Source organism: Artemia sp. Qi Xiang Cuo, chromosome 9 (genome assembly GCF_049724085.1).
Source record: "Artemia sp. Qi Xiang Cuo chromosome 9, ASM4972408v1, whole genome shotgun sequence".
NCBI classification, from domain to species: domain Eukaryota; kingdom Metazoa; phylum Arthropoda; class Branchiopoda; order Anostraca; family Artemiidae; genus Artemia; species Artemia sp. Qi Xiang Cuo.
Window position 1 is genome coordinate 16,653,954 of NC_142802.1, and position 25,419 is coordinate 16,679,372.

The following is a 25,419-nucleotide window of genomic DNA, read 5'->3' on the forward strand; positions in this document are numbered from 1 at the left end:
AACAATAGCAGTATAGCTCAATCAAAATTTCTGCAATAGAATAACGGTAAAGTAAAAAGATTTACATCTTCAGTGCATCGCCATCTTTACATTAATTTTAACGATAAAACTTGTTTAATGAAGTTTCATTCGGTTTTAACTCATATAGAAAATTTTGGCGCTTTTCATACTTTTTATTTTGTACCTGGTACTTTCTGTAACTTGGTAAATAAATAAGTCATAAGAATGTTTAAAATAGAATATTTTATTCAAGATGTTCTCAATTTTTTTGCTGAAACACCTTTCTTTGTTTTCACCTTTCTCTTCTTTCCCTTCTCCTTCTCTTTGGTCATATTGGCTGTCACCTCATCCTGAAGTTTGGCAAAGAAAGCGCGAGATGATTTCAACGAATTTTCAATCTTGTCAATCTCTTTCAACTGAAATAAAATTGGGTATATTAATAATTGTAAATAGAAATATCAAGCCAATTTTTTTGAATCAGTAACTCTAAAGGGAAAAAAACGAATAGTACAAAATTGACATAGAACTATGGCAAACTCGCAAAAATCATGAGAAACTACTTCAACCCCCCCCCCCCCATATATCTATAAAATTGACATCAAGCCTAATAACTGAAATTTAAAAAATATGTTTTTATTACTATTTGCAAAATTATTATTTATTTTAACATATTTACAAAATAACTCAAAAGCAAAAACTTGAAAAAAGCGAATAGTGCGAAACTGACATCGAGCTATGGCTTCAGCACTGCATAAAGATAATTAGCAGTAAGTTCACCGCAGATGGTTTCTGGCTCATCATTCTCGGTGCGAACAAACAGCTCCTCCCAGATACTCTTTCAGTAGCGCGTACAAAGAGCTCCTCTCATTTGATCTGCCATCAGCGGTCCAATTACCCTGGAACACGGATTTTGGCAGAAACTTTATCAAAATACCTTTAAAACCAACTCGAGTCTTCGAAACCTACTTTAATTCCTAAAAACATCTAGTAATAACATTGCACTACTAATTACCAATTTTCATGTATGTATTGGAATAAATTAATTTAAAATTAGTTTCTTTAAAATTTAGTGTTCCAACGTTGAAGCCAAGTTTCGCGTTCAAGAGAAATCTGACTTGTCTACCCATGAAAAGATCTAATGTCGCTTATGTTTTTACGTTATCCAGAGCACTCGCACCTCGGTCCGGGTCTTTATAATGGGTGAGATAGGGGACGATCATACTGTCTAATATTTATACACTGTGGGCTCGCGAAAATACTTTAAAGACTCCTTCCCCTCATATATCCATAAAATTAACATAAAACCTAATAATTGAAATGTACAAATTATCCAAGGATATTTTAGATTTTGGACATTTAGAACATTTTACCTTAGTACATCGTTATCTTATAATGTGTAAACAGGCAAAGAGGGAACTTTGATATGCTTCTTTTTATTTATTTTTTTCTTCTTTTTTTTTCTTCTATTTTTTTCTTCTTTTTTTTTTATTTTTAGCTTTCATACATAAAGCCAGCTAGGAAATGCTGTCTTGTATTGAAGAAAAAAATGGTAATTTATATTTTGCGTCTTCATCAAAGCACTTAAGAAAATGCTGGCATTTGACAGCACATTTTGGCAAAAGGCCAAAGTGAGCTACGATTTTTTTGTTGCACATAGACGTACCTACGTCTTGAACTGTACTCTTCCCAATATCTTACGAATAAAGGCGAACATAATTTTCCATTCTGTCTCCCAAAAATTTTCAGGCCGAATTTTAACAAAATTTTAATTTAGTAACCAATTTTTTCATTCATTTAAATCCGACTTTTCTTACTCTATATGGGAAAAACTGATTATATCCAAGATGAGTATAAATATTAGATTATTTATTTGAAATTTTGCACCCCTAAAATTTCTGCACCCGGAGCAAGCACCCACTCTATCCCTCCCCCCTAAGCCGCCTCTGTTGCTCTGTAACATGATGTAAAGACAAGGTTTTCATTTGGGGAATTAAGAGCATCAGCCTGTGATTTGGGAGGAAAAAAAACCCGAGGTAAGCAGACAGACATTAGTGCAAAAACGAGTATTTCTGTTCATTTTTTTTCGCAAATTTTATGCCAAAGAAAAAGGGGGTAAATCAAGTTCTAATTATAGTCACAAATTATAGTCACTAATTCACTAATTATAGTCACGCAACAAATAGTCAAAAATCCATTAATTGCAGTTAACACCTTGAAAACCTTCTTTTCCATCATATTCTTGCTCATCGGCTAAAAACCAGTTCAATACAGTTTTGATTTTAGCTTAAAACCAGTAATAAAAGTATATTTTCAAAATAATAAATAGCATAAAACAGATACAACTGCGCAAAACTAAACGGAATTCCCTCCCCAACCAAAAACATTAGTTGCGCTTGGCCTTCACCACCCCCACCACCCCCCCCTACACCAAGACAAGACTTCTTGACTCGTGCATGATCATTTAGATAGTAAGTAAATGTTTTATTGCTATTTTTTCCCGTCAGCTCGATACAGTTTTGTTTGTAAAATTTTGTTCTTTGCATTTAATACAAAAAAAAAAAAAACTTCTAGATTAAATAAGTAAAGTAGATACTCTAATAAAAGGTAATAGAAGTACATATTTCAAATACTAAACAGTAATAGAATAGATGCAACTCTACAAAACCAAGCTTAAGCCCCCCCCCCCCGACCAGAAAATACGTTGATCCTGACCCCCGCCTCCACAACTCGACTGGATTCCTGGGCTCGTCCACCATGATTTTAGCAGTTTGTTGGGCTTTTTTTTGCATCTTCAAAAAACAATATCCTTCTAGATTAAAATAGCAAGTTAAAGTAGACACTTAAAAAATAAAAAGCAGACACTTGAAGAAATAAAAGTATAGGCTTAAAGTAACGAAAGTAGATTTTTTTTTTCATCCCTTCAAAAATTCTATATTAAAGTAGCATATTAAGGTAGACACTTAAGATGTTTAAAGAAATAAAATAAAAACTTAAGTAACAAAAATAGATACCACTCAAGGACGTATCAAGGGTTCTTGTTCGGGTAGAGGGAGAAGGCGGGGGGGAGGGGGTACAAGAAAAATTTACAGACCGCATCAAAATTTGTTTGTGGACATTTTTGCCACTTTTCACAAGCCGGATTTTTTGGACGGAGGGGGGAGGGGGTCGGACCGAAAAACCCCCACCCCTTAGATATGGCCTTAATACCGCTACACGGAACTAAGCGGAAGCCCCCTCAAGATGGAGATGGGTGCTACCTTCCGCCTCCAACCAGCCCCCAAATGGCTTCCTGGGTAAGTCCCTTATCAATTTTTTTTTCCTTTTTTTTATTCCCTAAAATAAATAAATTTTAAGATAGATCAAAGGACAAAAATTGAAATAAACAAAGAAGTATAAAAGTCGGACAAAGAACAATAAGTAGAAGAACAAAGAAGAGAGAAGAATAAGTAGTAACTATTTACTTACCGTAGATATTTTGCCCTCTTTATGAGATTTGACGAGCTTTTCGAGTGCCGCAGTTTTATTACTGCTATCTTTGTTCTCCCTTTCTCTGTCTTCTTTTCTAAGTCTCTTATCGTGCTGCAGAGACTTTTTCATTCGCCTTTCTCGCTTTTTATCCGTAATCGTTCGTTCTGTCTGTCCTTTCACCTCCCCTCTTGGTTTTTCTGTAATAATTGTTTCAATTAGTAATTACTTAATTAAAACTAATATAATCAAATAATCAATACAACTTTAATAATTTTGTGAATAAAATGATTTTATTCTTATTTTGTAATTCTATTTAATATCGAATTTTAATATTTAATGACTGAGCGTCCCAATACTTAAAAACAAGTTCAAAAACAAAAACAAGTTAAAAACAAGTAAGGCTTTTATAATATGTAGTTTACATTTTTCAATCTTTCATTATTTCTTGAAATGAAGTAAATTTAAAAATCGGTTGGTGTGGGGTTTATCATTCCCAAAACTTAAAAACAAGTTCCAAAGGAAAAAAGTTCCTTTTTTGAGGTTGTAAGAAGTTGAAAGGGTTGAACAAGGACATCTTTTCAGGTAGCCTAGAAGACAAAAATGGTGGATACTGGATTAAGTGCCTGTTTTTGGAGGTTAGACACAACCCATACGCTTGTCATCCCATTACTTTTAGTTTTGTAGTGGATTATTTTTGGATTAACTAAGGCCCATTGTGGCTTGGACTATTTAAGGATGTGGAAGTGGTAGTGTAATGACTAGGTTATCCGTGCGGAAATCAGGCGTTTACACCGGACCCGGCATCGATATTATTAAAGACCTCTTTGGAACATATTGAGCAATCTCCTTCCAGCTGTCTGCCAATGAGAGTCACTGTGTTGACCATCTATGACCAAGCTTTCTAAATCGCTCGATAGGTTCAAGAGCTGACTTGGCCAGATTCCACCAGTTCTTCCTCTGTCCTCCTTAAAGTCTCCTGCACGAGCTAACAGGCTCGAAGCAATACACGGCCCAACCATTTCAAGCGCTTTTCTTTAATAGTGAGCCCAACATCCCTCTGTATGATGCACATTCGACATAAATTCACGTTGAATATATGGTAACATTGTTATATTCTGAGAATTCTTTGATGACAGGTAGGCTCAAACACCTTCAGTGTATTCTCCTGCTGCACTTTTACTGACCACGTTTCGCAACCATAGACAACGAACGGTGGAGACTAGTTCCATGTAAAATTGAACTTTCACTCGGACACTAACTTCGCAGCGATGCCATAGGGGTTTACAAAGGGAGGCAAAACTGTCTGTACTTTCTGCCTTCTCTATGAGACATCAGTGTCGGAAGATCCGTCACTACAAAGTTGACAGCTGGTTGAGAAAGGGTTGACTTATTCCAGATGAACTTGATTGACAGTTAGTGAGATTAGTCCTCTGTGGTTAATAGCCACGAATTTTGTTTTCTCGGTGCTGATTTTCATGCTGATCAGGTCTGTCCGGGCCGTCATGTCATCAAGCATGTTGGGCTCCTTCGAGGTCTGAGAGGAGGTCAACATCATCTGCATGATCAAGGTAAGTCAGTGAGAGATTCTGATCTATATGAAAGCTTGGATAAGAATGCAGTGCGTTTTTATGCACCTTAATTGAACGGAGTAGAAGCACCCTTGATTTGATCCGTACTCAACTAGGAACTCACCAGTTTCTACGCCATAGACTGGAACTCGGCCCACTGACTCGCGTTGTATGCCTTCATCAGTTCTATTGACTTCAGCGGCATTCCGTCATTCTCAAGGGTTTCCAAAGTTTCTGGCGAGTGACAGAGTCGAAGGCGGCAATGAAGTTCATGAACATCAAGGTCAGGGAGAGGGTAGATCCTTTAAAACTGCTAGACAATGAGGCGAAGAGCAAAGATATTATCATTACAACCTCTACCTTACCAAAAGCCGACGTGATTTCCTCTTGGAAGGGAAGGGATCTCTCCTCCCTTGTCCCTAATTAATAAATCTAAATTTATTATAAAAACAAGACAGTTAAAGAAGCTTCTCTGGGGATGACAACCGTCTCATGGTACCCGTGAGGGTAATATGCATAAATTGAACCTGTAACTGCTCATTTCAGTCACCATCCAGCCAATGGGCGTCCTTCCCGGTGTCTGACCATGAGGCAGCGTATTTTGTGGAATATCCTCCCATTTGATTGTTTGAACTGAAGTCAGTAAAGGCTGCTAAAACCATGCCATGAGGCTGCTAAATGCCAGTAAAGGCTGCTAAAACCAGGGTATGGGGATTGCTCTTAGACATTAACCCACCTTGGTACAAGAAAAGATCAGGAGCATTAGATTATTTTGCATTAACTGCGACTCCTTAGCCCATAGGGTTTAGATCAACTAAGTGGAAATTAGAGTAGCAATGGGTTATTTACGGATGACGCTACAGATACTACTCCGTTTTCTTTTTTTGGACTTTTGTAATGAGTTGATAGCGCATTAGTGAGGTTTTTCTGGGATGGTTGGAAGAAAGAAATTATTCCTTCCGGGCCAATTCTCAGAAACGCGGAGGATGGGTAATAAGTCTTTTCTATTTGTTTTTAAATGAATACAAACAACTTTTTTCCGAAAAGCAGGGCAAGAAGGGCATTTTTTTAAATGAAAATACAAGAGAGATATTTTCCAAAATCTGAGGAGGACAAACTTTTCAGCTTTCATCCAAAACAAACCGAGGTAAACTTAGGCAGGGCGAAAATCAGCTCGAGTCAGGAGTAATTCAGGATTCAGAAGTCATTCATGGTCGATTGAAGCTTTTCAATACAAATTCCTACCCACAAATCCCATAGTAAAGGCAGTCAGTACGAGCAAAAGCAAGGAAATTCAGACATTAATATGAATTTTATATATAGGGGGTTTTCATATATATTAGACATAATTTTTCCAGCCGGAAAAACAATATTTTCAACTTCTATCCAAAACAAAAATAGGCAATTATTCATGTTCATAGAGGGTTTTTTTTCATCGAGTAATGTGAAATCTGGTTCCCATTACGAAATTTGACTCCTATTAGAAAAGAGCTGAATACAACTATTTGGACGCTAAACTATTCCAATCAAGAGGAAAAGAGTACCCAGCGTTTTTCCTCCCCCCCCCCCCATAAGAAATGACTCACATAAACTTACTTTCGGGTTGTTTAAAGAAATAATCGAGTCACCTTCCTCCCATCACAACCCTTTAGTAGTAAAAATATCAGGTACAGGCCTGCAATATAGACCAGCTTGAGTTTAAGTGTTATTAGTTTAATATAATCTATACTATCAGCAATAAGTACATACTTTAATTATATACCTTTAATTAATAGTATACCTTCAATTTGTTTAATACACCTATACTTAAATATTTTCTGAGACCACACTGGGTAAGCACAATGAAACGAAAAAAATTGCAAAGAAGAGAAAACGAGGATAATAACAGCCAGTGAAGTATAGAAGAAGTGAAGTATAGAAGTGAAGTGAAGTATAGAAGGCAACTTTGCAAATATTTCAGTCGAGACGTCCACTTGACCATCCTCAATGCCGAATAATGGTCTAAGGTTCGGTTTTTATATTGCCCTTCGAACTTTTATTATTTTTTTTTATTTTATTCTGCACTGAGGAGGGTCGAACAGAGGAGTCGACCAAATATTTGCATAGTTCTCTTCTGCATTTCACTGGTTGTTATTATCCTCGGTTTCTCTTCTTTGTATTTTTTTTCGTTTTATCATTTTGGGAAGGAGGGTTGTAAGAGGGCCAGTTGCACTTTACTGAAAACGATTAATATTTCAGTTAATGTGTGTTTTATTTGTAATAATAGCAACAACAACACAGCAAAAAAGAATATTCCAAGGTTAATACAGGTTAACAAATAAAAGTGCCCCCCTCCTACTCTAAAATCTCCAAGTGGTTTAGGTGTCATTTGCGCTTTACTGAAAACCCAACATATTCTATACATTCAGTTATGTATACGGTATGTAGATTATGAACAAATTATGTAAAGCAATATACCTTTAATTTCTTCTGGCGCTAAAAGAGCTTGATCACTCACAGAAATAGGCACAACTTCGTCGACAGCTAGCGCAGGCGTATTCGTCAGTATTTTAACCTTGGGAGTGGGCTAGAAAAAAAAATGCAATTTTGCATTAGTTTATTTTCCTAAAAAAAAAATGGCTGAAAAAAAAAATGGATAGCGCGAGCTCATCAGCGGTGCTCCGCTGAGAAATTATTAGCCAAAATGGAATATGAAAAAAATACAGAAGAAAATCAGACCTAAAATTAGCCACATCTGAAAAGTCACCCAAAATGGCTAAAATGGAACACATATTTCAGCAAATTATATTAAAAGCATAAAAAATACACTAATAATTAGAATATTAATGCACTGTTAATTTATTCATAAATTGAGAAGATACTTTTGTGAATTGATATAAAAAGCCAGTATTCAGTTGACTAATTGTATATATTTTGTAAAAACCATACATTTTAAAGTAGAATAAAGTTTTGTTTTGAAAAGTGAGTATTCAAAGTAATGAGACACATCAAATATAGAAAGCTCAATTCCACAAAGGTCAAATTACAAATTAAAGTTTCTTTTTGCTGATTTTTCTTGCTACCATTTTTCCTGTAAATGGATTTTGGAGAATTATATTCAAAACCTAGCAAAAAATAATAAACCAATAATTAGAAATATAATAATTATTCTAATGCACAAATTCTAAAAAAATGCATGTATTCAGAAATATTCTAATGCATATTCTTCTAAGCTCGGTAAAAAGTTTTATTCTTTCTGAACTTCGACGAAAAGCATTTTCAATTAATCCCTAATTGCTGGCAATATTGCTAAACCACTAAGGGCGTAAATAATGATGAAGACCACACTGCCTTTCTATAACGCTAAAACAAAATGTAGAATAACGAGAAATTATTTTGAGAAAGTGAAAACCACTAAATGAATAAACTGCGTTAACAGCAATGCGGAGAATTCATTCGCAATCGAATTTCTTTTTATTTTAATTTCTATAATTGCATTCCATTTCTATTCAAACAGTGCCCGGTTCATCTAAAAATAATTATAATTTTGATACCAATAGATACATCAGGGGGAAATACCCCCTAAAAGTCATAGAATCTTACTGAAAATCACACCATCATATTCAGCGTATCAGAGAAGCCTACTGTAGAAGTTTCAAGCTCCTATTGGCAAAAAAGTGAAATTTTGTATTTTTTTTGCCAGAAGAAAGATCACGGATGAGTGTTTATCTGTTTGTTTTTTTCCATGGGTGATCTTATCGACCCAGAGGTCCTAGAATATTGCGAGAGGGCTCATTCGCGCGGAAACTAAAAGTTTTAGTGCCATTTTTAAGTGACAAGAAAATTGGAGGGCAACTAGGCCCCCTCCCACACTCATTTTTCCCAAAGTCACCAGAACAAAGTTTTGAGATAGCCATTTTGTTCAGCATAGTTGAAAAAATCTAATAACTATCTCTTTGAGTATGATTTATTCCCTCACAGTCCCCGGGGATAGGGCTACAAGTTGTGAACTTTGCCCATTGTTTACATGAAGTATAGGTTATTGCAAAGTATACAGACGTTTTCAGGGGGATTTTTTCTGGTGGCGGGGTCGGGGGACGGGGTTTACGTTGGAGGATCTTTCCATGGAGGGATTTTTCATGGGAGGAGGACATTTTCCATGAAGGGGGCGCCGGCCTTCCTAGCATTATTTAAAAAACGATCAGAAATTGAATTAAAAAAAACAAGTTTTTCAAGTGAAAGTAAGGAGCAACATTAAAAATTAAAACGAACAGAAATTATTACGTATATGAGAGGGCTCGCCCCATCGTCAATACCTCGATCTTTACGCTAAAATTTTTTATTAGTACTTTCAAAAGAGCCCTTTATTCCAATTAAACGGCCTTTATGATTCAGGGGTCATTCTTAAAGAATTTGAATAAAATTCAAACTTTAGAGTAAAGAACGAGGTCTTTAGGAGGGGGCAATCCTCTTTATATACGTAATAATTTCTGTTCGTTTTAAGTTTTAATGCTGCTCTTTACTTTCAGTTGAAAAAACTGAAGTGCCTGACTAAATCCAGCTATCTATTTGCTTCTTAGGTGAGAAGGTGGTTTGCTTGATTTCCGGCTTGTATTTCTCGAGTTCTTTAATTTCGGCTTAATAATAAAAAAAAAATTAAGAGCTAAAAGAAAAAAAAAAAAGCTGCAAAACTTATATTTAACACGGCGAATAAAAAAAATAAGCTGCAAAACTTAATTTAACACGGCGAATATTATTAATTATCAATAAATAATAATACTTTATCTAATCAATATAATAAGTTAGAAAAGAAAGTGAAGAAAAAACTCAGCACAGTAGAAGGCATCGGTAATAAACAATAACTGATGATATTCTACGCCCCTGGACAATGGAATCTGAGCAGACATATTTTGAACAAAATAATCCTGCGATAACAAGGCCGTATTCAGGGGAGGGGCTAGGGGGTTTGTCCCCCCTCCAAATGTTTTTCCGACTCGAAAAAAAAACGTAATAAAAATGGTTGGGTACAGCGGGTTCCATATATTCAATTTTTGCACCCTGTTCGTTTTTGTAACCTTTTGAAGAACACTCAAACAGAGCAGAAGAAACAATTAATCAAACAAACAAACAAACAAATTAAAAATAAATTGTTTGTTTCAGTGTTTCTCCTGCTCTATTTGAGTTTATTTCAAAAGGTTAGTTTTTTCTTAAATTTTCCTTTTTTTGCACAGAAGATGGCTTAGCGTAGGTCTTTGCCGAAATATCTGCTTTTATCCTTTTCGCTTCTTTTCTATCCACTGGCTGACATTACCCTCGTTTTCTCGACTATAATTTTTTTTAACTAATTTTTTTTCTGTTTGTCATACGCATCGATGCGTAATATATGCATTGCTTCAAATATGTACAATTTAAAAATATAGATAAAGTATATCTATATCTATAAATCTATATAATAAAGTTTATCTATAAAAATATAGATAAAGTATATCTATATCTATATATCTATATAATAAAGTTTATCTATAAAAATATAGATAAAGTTTAGAAACATAAAAACGAATAAAGTTTTCAGAAAAGGTCAAAAATTAAAAATCGATCCCTCTAAGTCGACTTCACATATCGAATCCACTTTCGACGTGAAACCGAAGTCAATGAGTATGGGTAAACATCAATGCCATCTAGCATTTGGCGACACTTGGTATTTTTCAAGTTTTGTAATCGTTTTCCTGTCAGGAACTGAGATCAGACCCTTATTACTTCACTAATTTTATTACTATACAAATTTAATCAATTATTTTTTAAGGTCACCAAACACTAGATGCCGTTTTCGTCGACACTAGTACCAGTTCTCACTCTTATAAGTTAGTCTTACTCATTGAGCTATATCTTGAGCATCAGGTTATTTTTCAGCGTCTAACTCCAAAAATCGAACAAACTCGCTCCTTACTTCCACAAAAAAAAACATTTTTTATATTTATTTACGAAATCTCAAGTTCAAATATAGAGACCTAAAGGTAATTTAGTTAAAAATTAATCAAAAAACAAAAGAAAAATGTCCAGCCTGCAGCCCTGCTTCTCAAGTTCAAATTAAATAATGAAATAATAAAATATGCCAGCTTCTGTGCATCATGATAATTCCCCAAAGCATCAAATTTCTCGAACCCATTTCTAAGAATATGTTTTAGTTACAATTTTTACTAGATGTTGCTGTGGTAAGAACCATATCTTGAGCATCGGCTAATTCTTCAGTGGATAACTCCAAAAACTAAGCAGTCACTCTTTACTTCAATTGAAAAACGTTTCTTAAACTAATCAATTACAAAGTCTCCAGATCAAATATACAAATCTAAAATTTGAAATTCACCTAAAAATTAAACGAAAACAACAAGAATATTGTTCAACCAGCAACACGGCTCCTCAGAAAAGTAAAGAGTTCAAATTAAATAGTTAAACAATAAAATGTACCAGCTTTGGCGTATAATGATAATTTCCTAAGGCGTCTAATTTCATAAAAAGGCTCTCCATAGCCGATTTAATTTTTTCATGTGCTTCATTGACATCGACCTCAAGCGGATCCAAAAGCCGAGGATTCTCTTCCTCTGTTTTCTCTTGAGCTTTTAAATATTCCTGAAAAAAAATTCAATCTCATTTATGTCTCTTCATTTATATTCATATGTAGTATATAGGCTACATACCGATTCAAAAACAAGAGATCTCGTATAAATACACGGTAAATCTTACCTATAATTATAATTATGGTTAACTTTATTATGGAATGCGATTACAGTTAGCCTATGATTGTGGAAGGGAAAAAATCAAGGAATGTGGAGCGGAGAGTCGAAGTTTTAGTAAATTTTGCTGAATAGTCGGAGTTGGGATCGGTATGTTGAAAATGCCTGGAGTCGAGTTGGATTAAACAGGCCTTTAAAAGGGGGTTGTGCAGTCGGAGCCATGAAGTTTAGTGAACTTCGCTGAATTGAGTCGCAATCGGTATATTGAAAATGTCTGGAGTCGGAGTTGGAGTAAACAGGACTTTAAAACAGGGTTGTGGAGTCGCAGTCATGGAATTTAATGAACTTCGCTGAATTGAGTCGCAGTCGGTATATTGAAAAGGTCTGGAGTCGGGAGTCGGAATTGGAGACGGAATGGGCTATAAATTATAATCGACTCCACAGCCCTGACAAAATCTCAGCCTATTTTACATTCTCATTTTATTTATACATTTTTATTTTATTATGCTTCTCCTACATTTTTATTTTATTTCCCTTCGGACCAATCTCAGGGGTGGGATCTTCCCTTCCCCTCTGTACAAGTAGTCTTTGTAGTTTTACCATGGACATTCCATAACGAATGCTACGCAATGTTACATAACGACCTCACATTGAATACTATATAACGATCTCGCTTTTGCGTGCCACATAAAACTGTCACTGTATCATATTTGGCACAAATACCACAAGCCGGTACAAAACCGGTAATATTAATCAAACCAATAAATCTGACACCAATAAATTTGTGTCAATCAAAAATCACACCCATAAATTCGACACGTAATAAAGTGCATTCTACCCACAAAAAAGGCGGTATCCAGTGTTTCGGCCATATCCCCGAAGTGTTTGTACGATTCGTAAAAACGCAACAAAAATGAATATAAACAAGTTTTTGATGTGTTTTTTAAAGTTTTTCGTAAACCCCCCTCGAAAAAAATACTTTTGTAACCCCCTCCCTCTCGAAAAGGGTGTCCATAACGTTCTACAATGGAGACACAAACATAGCTAAGAAGAGGTTCTTTAGTCAAAACCCCGAAGAACTATCCATAAACCGAAACCTGGTACATAAAATGAACGAACAATTTTGTTCAGTTACAAAACCCGTACAGAGAATTCCACTATCTAATCTACAAAATAGTGCAAAATACAGAGCAAATGCGCACGCTCTTCCTCCATCCCGATCTATACAAATATTCACTTTTTTTTTCTTTTTATTAAATCTCACTTCCTCTCCTCTCGGTGACAAAATAATCTTTTTCACTTAAATCTCAACCTTTAGTATCACCTACACTAATTTAAAACTTTCTTTTATTTTTTAATCAATTTTTATTTTGGGTATACAAAGATAATTGATGAAAACAAGGTATACTACTATAAATTACCATTCGGAGGACTTGCACAAAAAACCCTCAGAAAACGCATAAAAAATTTGTCCATATTCCTTCTTCTTACGTTTTTACGAGTCGGAAAAGTATTTCGGGGGGGGGGGGGTCTTTTATTTTTAATTAACTTTTATTTTGGGTATCCAAAGATAATTCATGAAAACAAGGTATACTACTATAAATTACCAAACGACAAAAATGTTTTTTTCGGAGGGGTGTTTTTCGGAGGACTTGCACAAAAAACCCTCAGAAAACGCATAAAAAATTTGTCCATATTCCTTTTTCTTACGTTTTTACGAGTCGGAAAAGTATTTCGGGGGGAGGGTCTTTTATTTTTAATTAATGTTTATTTTGGTTATCCAAAGATAATTGATGAAAACAAGGTATACTACAACAAATTACCAAACGACAAAAATTCTACTATCCTATGTGGTTTGGTAAACTACTACCAAACCACAAAAGTACCATTCCCTGTTTTCAGGGTGACATTCCACCATAGGCCATCCCTTTCACGTGGAAATACATTAATAATACATACACAAAAATTATTTTTGAAACCTAGTTCTCAATCAACTTCTCCAAATATTCACTCATTACCTTCTCCCATGAAGTTTCAAATTTATTTAAAGTAGCTCGTTATGGCCTCTTCCAATTCCATTCAAGGAAGACTATGGCTGGATCTGGCATTGGCTTTAAACATTGGATCTGACTTTTCCCCAGATCCATTGATACTAAACCTTGAAACTTTATTTCAAAATAATTAGAACCATTTTCTTTCAATTTTAGGAAATATGAACTATATTTCTGTACTTCTTTTCTTTCGTGAAACCAGATAAATCGTTGAAAACGTAACGTCACTGAATGCCTCTTGATCGTTGAAATGTTTCATAATGGAGGCCCGATATTTTAGTCAAACAGCATTATTATATAGAATTTCGCCTATTTATTTCCAAATTAGAGACTTATTGTCTTTTCGTGTAAACTTTATGAGTGTAAACTTCATGAAAATAAAAAAATGAAATGGAAACCCAACAATAAGAGTTTGTGAATTCTGATATGTTTAGCATTAATTAATACTAAATTAATTAACTGATTAAAACTGGGTATATTAAAAATGTTCGACACGTAGTTATAGCATATTCCGGCATATATGTTTGTTAATTCCAAACATATCAGAATTCAGACACTCTTATAACTTGGTTTGCGTTACAATTTTTTTTCATTTTCGTGAAGTTTACACTCAAAAAGATAATAAGTCACTACATCACCACAATCATTAGCTGAAATAAAATAATAAAATAATAATAATATATAAAATAAATAATACAATCATTAATAAAATAAATCTAATTTACAATGACAAGCGACAATGTGTGCTAGTTTGTAATAAGGAGTTATTATAATTTGAAGAATATGAGAATGATCATTAACAAACTGAAGGGTCCAGGTCTTAACAGCTTATGAGAGTAGCCCATACCACTTCATTCACTGTGTCGTTTACAATGCCTTAGCTTGTTCGAGGGACACCCACTCCTCAAGGTCACCCTCGTATACCATTTGTAATCACAGTTCTGGGTAGGAAAACTCGTCAAAGGTCCAATCTGGTGCCACTATGAGTCCACGTTGGCAGGGTTTCCCTTCCGGAGATAGAGGAAAAAACTTATGACAGTTTTAAACAATAAGTTTAGACTTGTATATTTTCTGCTCGTTGGCATGGTTTTTATGACGTTTATAAATGGTTCCAAGTCTTTTTTTATACTATTTATTTGCTATTGATTTATTTATTTTTCAATCTTCAAGTACTAAAAAGACTAGCTGATTTAAGACTACTACTACTGTCTACCCCAAGCAACTACCCCAAGCATATCCCAGTGCCGGCAGAGCTCCAATCTCTTGTAGGGTGCAGAAACATGTGGAAGAGGATATACGCAGCTGTGTTGCCTTCAGGCGGCATGGCCCTGCAGCGATTTGCTAGTAGTAGTGGTAATATTATAAGGTCTTTGTCGGGATTCAACTAATTGGGCTGAAAACGACAAAAGAAACATATCTGCTTCTATAAAAAGAGCAATACGGTAAAATTTTGCCTAAGAACTACGAGGTGATGCTATTAAACTATGACTATGATGTGACAACTACGACGTGATGCTATTAAACTATGACTAGGACATGACGACTACGATGATTTTAAAATATGACTATGACGTGACAACTATGACGTGATACTATTAAACTATGACTAGTACATTACGACTATGATGATGTTAAACTACGACTATGACGTGACAACTATGACGTGATGCTATTAAACTATGACTAGGACATGACGACTATGATGATATTAAACTATGACTATGACGTGACAACTATGACGTGATGCTATTAAACGGGCATCACGCGACTGAACAAAACGGGACAGAGGCGACTGAACAACTTAGCTGTTCTTCATGCCCCCCCCCCCCAAAAAAAAAAGAACAAACTATAAATTATCAAATTATTAAATAGGGATTTTGTTGAGCCGGATCAAGGGCGGGAAGGTCCAAGGGAGGAAAATTGACCAGGGAAAAGTGAGTTCGTGTTTTTAAATAACAAGGGAATATACGTTGAATATTATACAAAGTTTTAGTATGTTCACAACGTCATAATGCTGAAAAAAAAGACGAGGATAATAAATTCAAAATATTTTTTTCGCTATATTTTAATTTTTCTTTCGTTCAACGAAAAAAAAATATATATATCATATCATAAAGAACATTCCCATTTTTTATTTCTATTATATACTTTGATTTTCTTCCTTTTTTCTCCGATTACGACAATTACTACTTAATTGATCATACCTTCTATCCAACCTTATTTTCCATTATATACTCTCTTTTTCTCTTGTTGCATTTCTGGTTGGACCACGACACTTACTATTCAATTGATCACTAACTTTTATCTATCGTTCTTTCTTAAAGTAATATATAGGGTCGATATCTCAAACCTCAACAGATTCTAGAAATATCAAGGGTACATATTTCAATTAACAACCATTAAAATTGTTGAAGTAAAAAACTTAAAGTTTTTTATCTTTAGCTTGTAAAATACGTTTTAGATTTTTAGGTTTTTAGCTTACTTTTCACTGATCTCTCACCTTTTTTCTTAATTTGACACCCACTTCTACCAAAACCTACATAACTGCACACGAAGGCTCTTTTCGCTAAAAATTGCTTTTACCATACTTTTAGGTTTTTCGGTTTTTAGCTTACTTTTTTTTATTTTTCACCCTTTTTTTAATACTTTTACCATACTTTTTAGTGATTTTAGGTTTTTTTTCTTACTTGTCACCCTTTTTTTTAATTTGGCACACGATACTACCAAAACTACGTAACTGCATACGAAGGCCCTTTTTCACTAAAAATTGTATTCCCGACTTACACAATTTTTAAATATATATATATGGTTATATAGTTTCCACTAAATTAATTCAAACAGCCCAATTACACTTTCACTGTCCTTGGTACTTAAAAACCCGTAAATGAGTAACCCCAAAAAATTGAGGGAACTAATCTCACTGTCGGTTATGGCCACTCTTGTGCCCAGGACGAAATCTTAATTAGCAACCCCCCCCCCCCCCATCTCAAAAAAATTTTTAGGCCAAACTTTAACAAAATTTACATTTAACGAAATTATTAATTCATTTAAGCCTGACTTTTGTTATTTATATTGGAAAAGATATAGAAAAATGAAAATTTCGGTTTCAATTTGCTTATACACATTGTCGAATTTCTAGTGTATCGGAGAATATTATATGGGTTCGGATTCATCTTGTTAGTGGTAAAAGTTTGATTTTAGGTGCCGTGTATATTGCCCTCCCAGAATAGTTCGTATGTAGTAGAAGTGACATGAGATTTACTAAAGGATGAGCTTAAGCAATTGTGATCTCGTTTTGATAATGATTATTTTCTGGTTGGAGGTGACTTTAATGCTTGTGCGGGAATATTTAAGGAGATAAGTCAAGTATCTTTTGTTGATACGCTGGATCTGATACCTGATATTTATAAGACATGTAGAAGAAGCAAATATATTGAAAGAAGGGTTAATTTTTGGGGTAAAAGACTTCTGGAACTGTGTTCAGATAATCCATTAGTGATTGGAAATGGAGGATTTGGGATGGATGGGGAGGAGGGTGAGTTTACCTGTCTGTTGGGGATAAACCCTATTGTAATTGATTATGTTTTGGTTGGTATTGAGTTGTGGCACTGACAGTTGATGTTGAGGTTCTTAGGGTCGTGGGCTCTGACCACTTACCAGTTGAGATTAAGCTTTGCCTTGGAAGAGGAGTTCCAAGGAATAAAAAAGGTGATAGTCCTACTAGTAGGGTTACAAAGGATCTTCGTTTTTCAGGGAAGTTTTTCAAGAGGGAATGGAGTAAGGAGGAGCTGGAGTTGATGAAAGAGGAGTTTTTGAGGCCTGAAATAATTGAAAAAGTTGAGAGTTTGCATGATGAAACAAGAGATACAGATGAAATTTTGGAAGATTTAGGTTTTGTGATTTATGAGTTTGCTCGTGTGTCAGAGAAACCAAATATGAAAAGGAAAAATATTTTCTTTGATGATGAATGTAGTTCTTTTAAAAAGGAGTTGGAGGAGTTAGAGGAGATTGGAGGAGATTAGATTTGGTAAATGCTTGCTCTGTAGAGGAAGAAAGGCAGAGCTTGTTATTACGGTTTAAGGAAAGGAGAAGGGAATATAATAGGCTAAAACGGAGGAAAAACGGGAGAAAATTAGAGAGGAACAGAAAGGGATAAAGAAGGCTTATATGGTAGGGGATACAAAGCAACTTTGGTCAGGAAGAAGGCAGGAGAATAGAAAAAGAAAAGGCCAATTACAAATCCTTGAAGCTGATACTTGGCCTAGTTTTCTTGAGAGTATAGATGAAGATTCTAGTGGCCTTGATAGTGAAGAAACAAGTTTTGCTCCACAGTTTCCAATTAAAGAAAAAGATTATGAGTTAGTGAAGGAGGTAACCTCAGATGAAGTTAGGAAAGCTATTAAGAAGATGAAGAGAGGATCAGGGCCAGGAATAGATGGTATACCAGCAGTTTTTTTTAAAGAGGTTTCTTGGTGTTTTGTTTTTGCTAGTTTTAGTGAATTATTTTAATAGAATTATAAGTAGTGATGTATGGCCTTCGCTATGGAAAGTATCGATTATGGTACCCCTATTTAAGAAAGGTAGTCCTAGAGATCATGATAGCTATAGGTTGATAGCATTAGCGCCTGCACTTAGTAAAATTTTAGAAAAGATTTTGGACAATCGATTGAATGAATGGTTGGAGGGATATGGGGTAATTAAAGAGGAGCAGGGGGGTTTCAGGAGAGGGTATAGTACGTCGGATAGAGCATTTGTGTTAAGGGACTGATAGAGAAGTATGGATCAGGTAGAAAAACGCTGTATGTTGTGTTTCTAGACTTAAGAAAGGCATTAGACAATGTAGATAGACATCTCCTTGAAAAGTGTTTAAGAGATGTAGGTCTACCTTTAAGTTCTATTCGTTTATTTGTTGGTATGCATTCAGGGACTAAGTCTATGGTCAGGGTTGCAGGTTTGGGATTTTCCAGGCTATTTGACCCTAAGAAAGGAGTGAAGCAGGGCAGCGCCATGTCCCCGAGACTGTTCGGTTTGTTTTTGAATGATATGGTGGAGTTTCTGGAAAAAAAAACGGGCTCCAAAGCTGTGTCTTGGAAAAAATTAATTTTTCGGTGTTATTATTTGCGGATGACACTGCGTTGGTGGCGGAGTCGGCAAGGGAGCTTCAGATATTACTTGATTTAATTGAGGAATATTTACTAATGAAAAAGTTACAGCTTGACTTTATGAAAACTAAAGTGGTTGTTTTCAGTAAAAGGAATGAAAAAATAGATAATATATTTGCATTTGGAGGACAACAAATAGAAGTAGTTGAAAAAATAAAGTATCTTGGTTAGATTTTCCAAAGTAATGGTGGATGGAGTTCTCAAATTAAAGAAGTGTTAAATAGGGGAAGAGCTGCAACATTTTCACTTTTCAGGAATAAAATTAGTGGAATAAAGAATTTGTCTTTGCATAAGAGGGTTTTTTTACCTAAGATTATGCCAATTCTCCATTACGGGGCAGAGATCTGGAAACATGAGAAAGCTGCCAAGTTAGAAAGTGTTCAACTAGGTTATTTTAAGAGATTGTACGGGTTGCATAGAATGACCCACACCCAGTTTCTTAAAGGAGACCTTGGACTGTGGTCTCTTAAAAGTTATAGGACAGCCCAATTGATAAAATTTTGGCTAAGAGTAGTACAGTTACCCAGTGATAGTCTACTGAAGGCTGCATATGATGAGTCACTTCAGCTACATAGGAAAATATTTTGGTCTTTTAAAGTTAAAGAGATATTGGATAAGACAGGTTTTTCTTTCGCTTGGAATGATGGCCTTGGACCAACTAGTCAACAATTACAGTTGGACAAGGAAATCAAGGGGGTGCTGGAGGACCAGAAGATACAGAAATGGTGTGAGGAGATTAAGAATTCGGAAACTTTATAAGGTATTATAAAGAGGTTAAGATAATATATGGTCAGGAATTTTACTTTAAGTTAAATTTACCGTCTAGATACCTTACATATTGGATGCAGCTACGATCTAATTACCTTCCGATTCGTTCGAGATTGAAAGTTTTTGAGAGGAGGAATAGTGTCCCGGACGGCAGGTTTGCTTGCCCTCTTTGCCAAGAAGAGGAGGAGAATTTGGAGCATTGTCTGAGTCGCTGTCGAGGTCTTTTGGGGGCAAGGGAAAATTTATTTGGGAATGATGGAGTGCTGCTTCCTGATGCCTTGAAAAGTACGTCGTCACACTTTATTTGTCTAATGGGAAGATATCTTGATGAGTATTTTGCAAAAAGAAGAGAGTAGTTTTATTTTATTTTTATTTTTTTCTTTATTATTTTGAAGAGTGCTATAATTTGTTAATCTTGTGTGCCATTTTTTTACATGGCCACATTTTGGCTTGAAATAAAAGTTATTTTATCTTATACTTATTGCCAACTGCCACCTCTACTTTATTATAATAAAAGTAAAATTTCAAAAAATTAAAAAATAATCGTAAATATTAGATTATTTACTGGAAGTTTTGTGCCCCTAAGATTTCTGCTTCCATGGCAAACACCCACTCTTCCCCCCACCCCTAAAACCGCCTCTCAATGATCTTGAACTCACCTGCTCATAAATTTCTGCCAGACTTAGTTTACTTTTCTCCTGATCCAAGACAAGTCTTTTCTTAAAATCATACGGGTCTAAAACTGGCTTAATTTTTCGTTCCACATCGTCCCACGCTTGGTCCTTGATTCGTTGATTGATTATCTCCTCAAGCGTTCGATTAACCTCTTCAGTGATAATAGGAGCTGAAAAACAAGGTTAAAGTTTAAACAAGGTTAAAAGCAATTGCTGCCAAATGGGGAATAATACCTATCCACCACTTCCATATACCTATCCATACCTAGGCTCCACTTCTAATTTAAGATTCATTTGGACGTCATGACATCAAGAAAAGGCTGAAATTGTCTGCATTTAGAATACAAGCGACAGCGAGAATCTATATAAATAGAAGCCTGCCGTGTGCCGTGTGCCGGGGCCGATTATCTTTGATTGATTAATTATGAAAAATTAACAGATTATCGATTATCGTTGATTGATTATCTCCTCAAGCGTTCGATTAACCTCCTCAGTGATAATAGGGACTGAAAAACAAGGTTATAATAAGTTAGGATATATAGTCTAGGAAACCTCTGAAAAAAAGGGGCCAACCTCAAACAAAGTGCTGTACAAATGATTCTTTAACTACCCGACCAAAAAATATGTGCTGATTCCGAATCCAAAAAGTTTGCCGCTCTAGCTCTTTCAACAAATTTGAGTTTTTTTTAGGTTGAATTTGGGGTTAAGGTGAAAAAGCTTGATTGAGTAAATACCAGAAAATATGATTATATATATATATCTCATTTCCACGCTTTGTTTTTGCTGATGAACACGAAACTCAATTTTTTAAAGTAAAAAAATTGTTTGGGGCTTAAAGCTTTGAGACAGTGAAGCTGGGGGAGATATTCTAGGAAAATTCTGAATCCGAAAAGTCTACCGCTCTAATTCTTTCCCAAATTTAAGTTATCTGGGGTTGAATTTGAGGTTAAGACATAAAATATTGATTTAGTAAATACCAGCAAATGTGACCAGATATGTCATGTGTATGCTTTTTTTTGCTAATGAACAAGAAACTAAAATATTTAAAGTTTACAGAACTGTTTGGGACTCAGAACTCTGAGGAGGAGTGAGGTTGAGGGAGAGGTAAGTTCCAAAGGCGTATATTGGCGAAACTATTGCAACCTCAAGCCTGTGGTAATATTCAAGACTGGGTCCAGGTAAAGTCTAGTATGCGTGGAACCTTTAATTTTGTGAAAGTGAGTAATGAGGAGGAGAGCAAGCTGAAAGGCAAAGTAAGTAAGTAAATTTTGTCGCGCTTAAAGCCCTAGGGTCATGGCAATACAAAACCGAAAAGAAAATTCACTTTTGAATACTTGACATTAAATAACATAAACAAAGAAAAACACAAATCATAAAAATCTACGTCTGTGTTCCATTGCCAAACTGTGTACCTACGTGTTCCTGTGTTCCATCTAAACGTGTTCCTGTGTTCCATCGTCCGTGTTCCATTGCCAAACGTGTTCCTACGTGTTCCATCGTCTGTGTTCCATTGCCAAAAAATCGTCCTAATTTCAATACTCACAAAACATTCATCCCTCATTACATTCACCGGTTATCTCTCATCCAACAGATACTTTCCATGCACTTCATTTTTCAACTCACTCACTTCTTCACACTCATACATCACCTACACTCGCATCCATACTTTACCATCGGGTAAAAGTAAGGACCATCCTGCCCTTGCCTCCTCCCTAAATACTTCCGTCTACCTACCTCCTACCCCATATTTGGCAAAAGAAAAACCAGTACTCTTGCATTATATGGGCCTTTCTAAAAAGTCAATTTTGGTTAATGCAAATGAAATAAAGTAAAATAGGATGAATATAAAATAGTTTATAAACAAATTTGGACTATTTGCACATTAAGAGGGTTGGGGGCAAAGCATACCACATATTAAATACATAGTCTAACCTAGGTACTTCCCCCCCTAAACACCAAAAAACAACAGTTTAAATATAATTCCTGAAGTGAGAAACCCTTTGTTTATATCCCACAAGGCAGCGTAAACCTGTTTTTTATCACGCGTTTCGGTCTATTTCGTGACTTGTTTCCATTGTCTATTCCGTAACAGGCCCATATAATGCAAGAGTACCGAGAAACCTGTTAAAGAGCTTCCCTTAGCTGAGACGAAACACTAATTTCCAAATAAGATTTAAATATACCCAAATGCAACACAGATAATAATAAATATTAGAGTATTATAATTGCAGTCAATGCAACCCCATCCCAACCCCCTTATTGCCCAGATACAGCCCTAGCATCACAGTATATATAATTATCCAGTATGATCTTTCCCTATCTCACCCATTATAAAAACCCGGACCAAGGTGCGAGTGCTCCAGAGAAGGTTTTTACAGATAGAAACATAGGCGGCATCAGATTTTTTCATGGGTAGACAAATCAGACTGTGATCTAATCAGAAACAAGAGGAAACCTGCTTTTACGAATAATGCACTTTGTTGGAAACAATCGGAAACAGACTAACCCGCTAATGCAGAAAGAAGTGGGAGGAGCTTTTTGTTCGCACCGAGAACGAAGACCAGAAATGATCTGCGATAAGCTTACTGGATAATTATATGGACTGCGCCTAGCATATACCATATGCTTTATAATTTTTTCTCGTTGGCATTATTTTTTGAAGTCGTGCCAATATTGGTCCAAGATTCATTTCCTAAATTAGCTATAATAACAGAGAAGTAATGCCATTTGATTCTTCATTCAGTATTTTCCCAATTTAACAGTTTCCATCGTGACAATTGTATCCCAGCCCCCTGTCCCCTCAAAACATAATGTGCCTGTATGTTTGCGCTAGCATCAAATCATAAGATTTCTTTAGGGAAGGGGGAAGGGGGCTCGAGCCTGAAGCAGGCCGAGAGAGTTTTTCACGGGATATTTAATTTTTCGTTAGAATTTATTTAACATATTAGCCTATGTTAAATAACTAATATGTCATTTAACATATTAGTTATTTAACATATTTAACATAAATTAGTTTACTAACAAAAATAAAACCAGAAATAACGCTAAAAGAAAAAAAAGAAAAACTTTTTCATTTAAAAATTAAACATTCTTACATCGTCCGAAATTGTTCAACACACTAGGACACGTTCACTTTTCCAATCATATACCACCGGGGATATACATCAGGGATGGAATCTTCTGGGTGGGACTAGAAAAGGGTATAATTCCTAAAATAGTTTATTCTTTGGTCAAAGACCACTATCTGGGGAGCGTCAATACGCTCCGCAAATATGCGCTTTAATTTAAGGAATATTTACAATTATAATTTTATGTTAAAGCTATATTTCACGAATATTTAATTTGTTTAGTTTATTACAAACACATGTAATAAACACAAAACTAAATAACAATAAACACAAAAACCAAATAACAATAAAAGGAAAAGAAGAAGAACTTTTCTGCTGCATTAATTTTTTACACTGTAAAATAAATTTTTAACTTAAAATTAGTTTTGTGAAACATAAAGATAACGTAAGCAACGTTTAACATGTGGATTGAGAAATTATTAGCATTAAAGCTTGAGATTTTTGGGGGTTCGGACCAGAATAAGGCCCGAGAATTTTTCATAAGATACGAAAAAAAATGAGCAAAAAAGTGCATTTTAGGTAAAACGATGGATTTTCTTTTCACCTTGACGAGTAACATGGTCGAAAATAAGATCTTCTTCAAGCAAGGCATTTTCTGGCCTAGCTTCAGCCACCACTTCTCCGCCTAACTGCCACGATTTTGGTGCCAATGCTTCTTCTTCTAAGCTCTTAATAGTCGCTTGAAGCTTTTCTTGTCTTTTTTCAAAAGATGATTTTGACTCGTTTGGCCGAGTTTCAGTTTCTTTGCCGGAAGATTGTTCATCTAAGTCGAATCTAAAAAGAAAATAACAATAAATAGACATAAAAACATAAAGTCTTAGCTTAGGGGTGGAGGAGAGGTCCTCCCACTCCAAATTCAAACAATAGGAATGAAACATTGTGCTTCAGGTCAGAAGCGTAGTGGCACTTGGAAAACAACACCTTTGGTGACAACCACTTGATCAAACGAGGACCAAAGATGATCCTTGGTCATTTATTACCAAATAATATTATGCATTTACTTGGCAAAAACAAGTCTCAGAGCCACAGAAGGCAAATCAGAGATGTTCAATTTATACTTTATCCCAGTCAGAAAGACATAATATTACAGAAAAGAAAATAGAGGAAAGGAAAGTATAAAAAGAATATAAGAATAGCTTAGACATTTTCAAAAGATTGAAACCCCTTGAGTCCATTCGGAACCAAAGGCATCAAAATCGGAGCAAATAAAGCAGCAATTATCTTCTTATCAGATGGAGTGAATGCTCCACGCAGGGAAACACAAGAAGCCACAGGGAGCAAATAAAATGTTGATAATGCTTTATTTTGTTGCTTTAGTAAAATGCAATGTGTTATATTTTTTTCGGCCACTTCGTATGGAAGGGGTGGTCGTGGAGACTTGGGAGGAGTCTGTTTCGATTGTAAAAAGAAAGTTTTATTGGGTTTTTTTTGAAGGTTTAATGTTAGAGGGCAACCAATCCCCCTCTCCCCAAAGCAAGGGGAAAAAACTGTTTCCTCCCAACAGGATAAGACTTGCACCCGTTAGCTCCTGGGCCAAGAGAACCCTTATGCACAAAAGGGAAATAAGGCTGAGCGTTGGGGCCCATCAAAAATGGGCCAAAAAATGTTGTTTTTTTCTCGAATAGTTTGAAACTTTATAAGTCCTTGCGTCAAGGAGACCCGCAATTCGCAAAAAAATGTTGGTTAGCTGAAAATTGGGGCCGAAAAAGGCCCAACAAACGTTTTTTATGAGCGACATAAATTGGGGAAAAATAAATTGGGGAAACAATGGGGAATAAATTGGGGCCCTCTAAATTGTTACCCAAAAAAAGGATCAAAAACTGTTTTTCTGATTGGCTTGAAACTTTCAAGGACAAATGCCTGGGCTAAGGGCACCGCACATTTTTTGGA

General features: G+C 35.4%; 1 protein-coding gene across 1 annotated transcript in view; it reads right to left on the reverse strand.

The window, feature by feature from the left end:
• Nucleotides 1-228: 228 nt before the first annotated feature.
• LOC148948375 (U3 small nucleolar ribonucleoprotein MPP10) overlaps nucleotides 229-25,419 on the reverse strand; it is an 87,590-nt gene continuing 62,399 nt past the window's right edge. The window contains exons 6-11 of the mRNA XM_089093903.1: nucleotides 24,074-24,303; nucleotides 20,387-20,571; nucleotides 11,481-11,642; nucleotides 7,494-7,602; nucleotides 3,466-3,665; nucleotides 229-416 (exon numbers count right to left, since the gene is read on the reverse strand). Of these exons, the coding sequence (XP_088950029.1) occupies nucleotides 249-416; nucleotides 3,466-3,665; nucleotides 7,494-7,602; nucleotides 11,481-11,642; nucleotides 20,387-20,571; nucleotides 24,074-24,303 (1,054 nt within the window). The 3' untranslated portion in view covers nucleotides 229-248. The remainder of the gene's footprint in view (nucleotides 417-3,465; nucleotides 3,666-7,493; nucleotides 7,603-11,480; nucleotides 11,643-20,386; nucleotides 20,572-24,073; nucleotides 24,304-25,419) is intronic.